The sequence below is a fragment of the Grus americana genome, chromosome 27 (assembly GCF_028858705.1).
Source record: "Grus americana isolate bGruAme1 chromosome 27, bGruAme1.mat, whole genome shotgun sequence".
In the NCBI taxonomy this organism is placed as follows: domain Eukaryota; kingdom Metazoa; phylum Chordata; class Aves; order Gruiformes; family Gruidae; genus Grus; species Grus americana.
Genome location: NC_072878.1, coordinates 2,587,643 through 2,595,040, shown reverse-complemented (window position 1 = coordinate 2,595,040; position 7,398 = coordinate 2,587,643). Strand labels below are relative to the sequence as shown.

The following is a 7,398-nucleotide window of genomic DNA, read 5'->3' as shown; positions in this document are numbered from 1 at the left end:
AAGTTTGCATTGGACTGTGACTTCTGGAGAGGTTTCATCAGCTTCCTCTCAGGGTCGGAGCTTCATGGACTCATCCCCAAACCCACCAGAGGGGTCATTAACATGCCGCCTTGGGCTGGTCCTCTGCTGCTGCTCTCCTGGGATGGAGGGAGCTCATGGCAAGTGGGCTGTGCTGCAGAGAGACATCTCTGGCCAGGAGCAGCTCCTCTGCCAAGCGCAGCAGGGCTGAGGGCTCTGCCTGCCGGCACCGAGGGGAGAACAGCGAGGCAGAGAGAGCTTAAAGGCAGTTGGAAATGGGAGGCTTGCTGAGAGCTCACGCAAGGAGAAATCTTCAGAGCCCTTGACACGGTGAGTCTCTGGGTGCAGGGCAATGCCGATGCGGTTCCTGGAGGCATCTCCTCAAGCTGGCAGAGCCCACAGCTCCTGGGATGTGCCAGGTGGACTCTCTGTGCAGAGGCAAGTTTGAGTGGCTGGGAATGCAGGTGTGCAGCCAGGGGTGCCCAGTTGTGTCCTTCAGAGCAGGGTCCCTGCAGCCCAGGGGCTGTGTGCCGGGGCAGGGACTCTGCCGCCTGCCAGGGTCAGCACTCAGCCTGCCCGGGGAGCTGCCCAGGGCACTGCAGGGAGAAGCTGTGGGTGGAAGGAGCGACCCCCTGGAAGGGCAGGGCAGGGTCCTTCTGCTCTTGAGAGGGTGCTGCGTGTTTCCAGGCTACTCACAGCTTCAGATCACCCCTGGGACATTTGCCATGGCACTTCTCAAGGAGCACTGGGATCCCCTTGGGCAGTGCCCTGGTGCCAGGAGGTGTCTGCAGGGCAGAGCTGAGCACACAGAGGGTGGGATGGGCTCTGTGAGCAGGGACAGGGAGGAGAGGTGTGGGCAGAGCAACAGCTCCTGGCAGGGACAGCTCCAGGCAGCAGAGACATGGGCAGGGAGTGGGAGGAAACTGCAGCCAAGCCCTGGGCTAGGCTGCCTTCAGGCTGCTCTCTTGTGGCCCCTCACTCTAGATGTCTGCTGGGCATTGTCTGCTGAGCCATGAGCTGACTCTGCCTTTAGGACATCCCATCTTCAGGACATCGGACTGTCTGCTTTGCCTGTGCTGCTGGGCTTGGGAGCTGCCCCAGAAGAGCACGGCTGTGCTGTAGGATCCCAGGGAGTGCTGAGCTTTCCCTTGGAGGTCAGTTCTCTCCTCTCAGAGGCCTTTGCTTCCCTCTGAGAGGGGCTGTGTCCTCTCTCAATTACAAGTCCACATCTGAGCTGGGAAAGAGAACAGTTTGCAGATCTGCCCTTTCAACCAGGACTCCCCATCTCTCATCACAGTCTAGTTCTGGGGTTTTTTTAAAGTGTCATTTGTGTGTGATGTCATCTTCAAGGCATCACAAATAAAAGTGCAGGGCAGCTGGCTGACAGTCTAATGAACACTGCAGCTGTCCTGACTCTGCACTAAGCTACAAAGATCTGAGCCTTTTTGCCTGTCCTATCACATTCCCACTGCTGTCCTCTTCCAATTTTCCGTCCTAAAATGAGTATTTCTACCCCTCAAAAGAGCGCTCCCCAGATGTGATGGTGGAAAATAAAAACCACAGACAAAATTCTTCTAAGGAAAGGCTAAGCCTGTCTTTGGCAGCCTGCGCTCTTCTGAATCATGAGTGCAGAGATTTAATTTTTCCATTAAATGTGGATTACATCTGACATCGGTTGTCAACATTGGAGGTGTCACAAACCAGCTCCATGTACCCACTGCAGCTGAGCACAGCTGACTCCTCAGCTCCTCACAACACACTCAGCCAGCACAAACCAGAGAAAGGAAATGCATTTCAGTTGGGGGGTGTTTATATGAGAAATGGAGTGGCTTTGCTCAGAGGAAGATGTCCTAATTGTTCCCTGTCCTTTCATTTTTTCAACCAGCCCCCATGCCAAGAACCAGCAAATGTCCAACAGCAGCTCCATCACTGAGTTCCTCCTCCTGGCATTCGCAGACACACGGGAGCTGCAGCTCTTGCACTTCTGGCTCTTCCTGGGCATCTACCTGGCTGCTCTCCTGGCCAATGGCCTCATCATCACTGCCATAGCCTGTGACCACCACCTCCACACCCCCATGTACTTCTTCCTCCTCAACCTCTCCCTCCTCGACCTGGGCTCCATCTCCACCACTGTGCCTAAAGCCATGGCCAATTCCCTCTGGGACACCAGGGCCATCTCCTACACAGGATGTGCTTCTCAGGTCTTTTTCTTTTTCTTTCTGATGTCAGCAGAATATTCTCTCCTCACTGTCATGGCCTATGACCGCTACGTTGCCATCTGCCAACCCCTGCACTACGGGACCTTCCTGGGCAGCAGAGCTTGTGTCCACATGGCAGCAGCTGCCTGGGGCAGTGGGTTTCTCAATGCTGTGCTGCACACGGCCAATACATTTTCTATACCACTCTGCCAGGGCAATGCCCTGGACCAGTTCTTCTGTGAAATCCCTCAGATCGTCAAGCTCTCTTGCTCAGGCTCAGACTACCTCAGGGAGGCTGGGCTTCTTATATTAAGTTCTTTTTTATCATTTGGGTGTTTTGTTTTCATTGTGCTGTCCTATGTGCAGATCTTCAGGGCCGTGCTGAGGATCCCCTCTGAGCAGGGACGGCACAAAGCCTTTTCCACGTGCCTCCCTCACCTGGCTGTGGTCTCCCTGTTTGTCACCACTGCCCTGTTTGCTCACCTGAAGCCCCCCTCCATCTCCTCCCCATCCCTGGACCTGGTGGTGGCAGTTCTGTACTCGGTGGTGCCTCCATCAGTGAACCCCCTCATCTACAGCATGAGGAACCAGGAGCTCAAGGAGGCCCTGAGGACACTAATCCAATGGACCTTGCACCACCAACAGTAATTTGTCTCCTCTTCTCTGCAGAGTGCCCAGGGTATATTTTATGCATCTCCTCAGGTTTTTTTTGTTTTTGTTTTTGTTTTTGTTTTTTTTCTCTGATAGTCATACTTTCAGGTAATTGCTTGGGATCATAGCACATCTCTTGAGGTGCTGTCCTGTTGTGTCTGATCCTTGAAGAACCATGTGTCACCTTTTGCCTTCCTAATAGCCTCTCTGCAATAAAAGGGGATCTCCTGAGGGAGGTGCCTGCAGCCTGGGCTCTCCTTGATATAGTTGTGGCTAAGAACAAGCCAGAGGAATTGGACTTTCCAAGTCTCTTCTGCCTTGTTTTCTCCTTCTCTTTGGGGAAATAATCTCATGGTATCACTGTTAGACACCAAGCACTTAGTTGAAGGCTCTCATCTTGGTGTCCAGGGGCATTGGAAATGGTGCACGAGCTCCCAGTCACTTTCCTCAGGCTGTAACAGGTATGACGGGGCTGATGGCAGAGGTCCGTCCCTGTGGAAAGGAATCTGGTGTGGTCAGGAGAGGATGGGGACACTGCAGGTACTGTGGGGTGGGAAGTGAATGGAGACTCAGAAGGCGAAAGACCCTGAGATGAAGTCCCCCCAGGGCAGAGCACTCACTCCAGGTACCCGCAAAGAAAGACTGTGCAGTGCTGTGGGAGTCCGTGAAGATGCAGCAGGCACAGGGCAGGAGAATGCAGAGATGCAGGAGGTGCCTGAGGAGCCGCAGGGCCAGGACTCTGCTGGTGTCCTGGGGAGCAGGGCTGGCGGGGAGGCAGAGTGGGGCAAAGGCGGTCAGGGCTGGGGATCCCCTGCAGCGTCAATGCAGGAGAGGCCGAGAGGGAGTGGCCTGCGCTGGCACTTGGGGCCAGCTGCAGGCCTGGGGCCGATGGGGAGGCTGAGACCCCCCTCTGCCTCCCAGCAGCTGCTGTGCCCTTCCGAGGGGCTGGGGCTGTGGGCTGAGTGCCCAGAGCTCTGCAGCAGCCCAGACTGCCAGCCCAGACTGGGCTGCTCTGCTGGGCTGCGCTGGGGAGAGGGCAGGGAAGGTGGGGGAGAGCCGGGAGGGGATGGGCTGGACTGGAAAGTGCCCAGGACAGGAACAGCCTGATGTTATCGGAGCTCTGTGACCATCCAGGGGGAGGACCCGCTCCAGTGGGCCTGTGGAGCAGAGCCTGATCTCCTCGAGAAGGAAGCAAGTCATCACAGGTGCAGGAGAGAGGAGCTGCTCTGTGCCATGTTCCCTGGACACGCTGGGGAAGCTGCCCCAGGGCAATTGGGAGAAACCACCCCACACATCGTCCATTTCCCTCTCTGGACATACACCCAGCCCTGGGGAGGGACCTTGGTTGTGGGGCCAGCTCCGTCCTCCTGCTGGGCTCAGTGCCTGTCCTGGCACGGGGACTGTGCTGCTGGAGACATTTCCCCACCCCAAGAACGCACCCTGCTCTATCTAGTGCCTGCACTACAGGGCTTGGGGGCCATGTTGGGCAGCAGGGCTTGGCCAGCCCAGCTGAGGAGGTCTCCTCTTCTTGCCCCGTACTCTTCAGACCACTGTCAGCCTATAGGCATTGCCACAGTGCCTCTGCGCTGGCTGTTGGGTGTCTCCATGTGCCCTGCTCTGAGCCCATGCAGGGACCTGCCGTGGCTGTCTCTGCTGGAGCTGGTCACCATGGCCTGCCTGCACAGTCCCAGGAGATCCTGGACAGGCTGCCCTTGGTGATGGGCTGTGATGGTCCTCAGCCCACAGCAGGTTCTGAGCAGCAGCCCAGGAATGCTTCCCTGGGGATGAGTGCCTCACGCTGTGCTGGCTGCACGTGTGAGCCTTGGGGGATGTCCTCACACTATGGTTCTTCTGGGTACAAAAGGGGAACCATCGTCTCCCAAAGTGATTTCAGCTGGGTGGGAGCTGCCAGTGTTGCAGAAAGGCTGGCACACAGAAAGACTATTTGAAAAAGGACAATCATTTCATTGGGCTCTAGTCCCAACCCCTCCTCAAACAGCTCCTGATAGATCAGGTGCTCAGGGCCTTGTCTCAACAAATTTGGAATATATCCACTGGCTGAGTTCCCACCATCTCCCCCAGGGCCCTGGCTCCAGTGTTTGGCTCTGAGGGATTTCTCAAAACAGGGCAGCGCTCTCAGCCTCTCCTTGGACATAACGTGCTCCAGGCCCCGACCACCCTTCTGGCCACTGCTGGAAAATCTCCACTCGGTCAGGGTCGGTCTGGCTGCTGCTGTGGACCAGAGGCTGGATCATGAGCTGTCCTGGTTTCAGCTGAGACAGAGTTAATTGTCTTCCCAGTAGCCAGTCTGGGGCTATGTTTGGGATTTGTGCTGGAAACAGTGTTGATAACATAGAGTTGTTTTTGTTACACAGAGATGTTTTTGTTGTTGCTGAGCAGGGCTTACACAGTGTAAAGGCCTTTTCTGCTCCTCACATCTCCCCGCCAATGGGATGGCTGGGGGTGGGAGGGGACACAGCCGGGACAGCTGACCCCAACTGACCAAAGGGACATTCCATACCATATGACACAATGCTCAGCTTATAAAGGGCTTGGGGAAGAGGAAGGACAGGGGGGTGGTAGCATTTGGAGTGATGGCGTTTGTCTTCCCGAGTCACCGTTACGCGTGATGGAGCCCTACTTTCCTGGAGATGGCTGAACACCTGCCTGCCCATGGGAAGTGGGGAATGAATTCTTGCTTTGCTTTCCTTGTGCACACAGCTTTTGCTTTACTTATTGAACTGTCTTTATCTCAGCCCACGGGTTTTCTCACTCTGACTCTTCCGACTCTCTCCCCCATCCCACTGTGGTTGAGTGAGCGGGCGGCTGTGTGGTGCTCAGTTGCAGGTTGGGGTAAAACCATGACACAAGCTGACCTCATGAGTTGGGGAAATGCATTCACAGTGAATGCTCCTACACTGCCCTGATGGCTGAAGGCAACTCCCTGAACTGGAATTGTGTAAACTTACCCATTGTCTCTCAGCGCATGCCAGAGAAATGGCTTGCAGCCTTGTAAAGCTACGAATAAGTGACAAACCCCAGAACAAATCCACCTCAGTTAACTTCTTGTATAAAATTAGGATCTGTCAGAACAGAAATATGTTGGAGCTGTTCACTGTGGTGGACAAATCGTAGCAGGACTTGGCAAAATATTAAGCTGCAATGGACTTCTCATTTAAACAGAAGGCTGATGGATGAATAGGTAGCATGCCATGTGTGCTCCTTTCTCTCTTAACAGCCCTTCTTGGTATATGCCTGGCAGTCTGCTACACTTGAGAGAGAAATAAGATTTTCATTCATTTCTCTTAAATTCCAAAAGGGGGACAGATTCTTTTGGACATAATCACTCTTTCAGTAAAACTCTCCAAGTGCCATTTTCCTCACCTTTGAAGCTGGGGGATCCAATTTTCAGTAATACATGCAGACAACTGAGAAATATCTAGTGTTGACTAAAAGAATTGGATATTAGTAATATCCGATAGATCCAACGGACATTGTCCTTCATGTCACTCTCCAGTTATCGCCTCTGTCGGGAGAATGGGGCAGCGAAAGGCAGATGGTGGCCTTCTGCGCACTGGAAAGATCTCGAATGCTAGCAAGCTCTAAAAGCCATTCTTGTTTTGTGCAAACTTTCTCAAGCGCAGGTTGTACAATGCAATAGGGAAAAGATGTAGGAAGTTGCTGTTTTGATTTAGATGTAATGCAAAGCTATTAAACATAGGCTTTCCTTCTGTATTTGTTACGGAAATGATATCATAAGAAGGGAAATACTAATTATGAATATTTTTACTTGTGACAGGGAAGTTGACAATGCCTATGAACAAGGCAAGGCAAATTAGGTCAAGACCTCGTTACACTTGGAAGTAAACAGCCGTGCTGTGGAACGGCTAGGAGAGGCTATGTGACAATGTGGGTTCTTGGCATTGTCTTTAAGAAAGCAGAAAATGCAGGAAGCGTTAACATTGATTTCACGTACGCTATACGGTCATTCACAGGCAGAGGTAAGCCTGTATTTTCCTCTAGGCTTGTAGGGTTTCATTTTTTTTATTCTCATGGAAGTAGCTTCGCACAGTGAGTTGTGCTTCCCTCTGGTATTAGCTCTCAGCTCTTTCTATAGAGAGCAACAGAGAGAAGATGAGCTTTAAAAACAGACTATTTTGACACTTTGTCAAAGGAAGTCCATCTGGAACCAAAAGTGTGTGTGTACTACAGTCATACACCATATACCCTATGTGAAGTAACAGTTCTGCAGATCATAGTAAACACACTCACAAAGGAGCTGTGTTTCGTGAAGTGGACAGTCCGATGTGAAGCCAGGAGATGTCCATGTACTGCCTGTAGATACGCTTGTCCAAAACGGTTGTCTGTTACTGCACTTTTCAAGTGGGAATTAACTGGATCAGGCTCTAAAAGAAGTTGGTGTTGCCTATTGACAGTATTTTTGCAGAAAGAGTTCTGAACGGTGGTCTCCTTTAAACGTTGGTTTGCACTGAGGAAGGGTTTATCCATGGTACCTGCCTGAGCTGTGCTC

The 7,398-nt window shown here is 52.8% G+C and overlaps 1 protein-coding gene across 1 annotated transcript; it reads left to right on the top strand.

Annotated features, from left to right (window-relative positions):
• Positions 1-1,910: 1,910 nt before the first annotated feature.
• LOC129196919 (olfactory receptor 14J1-like) lies at positions 1,911-2,864 on the top strand. The gene has a single exon (XM_054804888.1). It carries the CDS (start codon positions 1,926-1,928, stop codon positions 2,862-2,864), a length of 939 nt encoding a protein of 312 aa, XP_054660863.1. The 5' UTR covers positions 1,911-1,925.
• Positions 2,865-7,398: the final 4,534 nt, after the last annotated feature.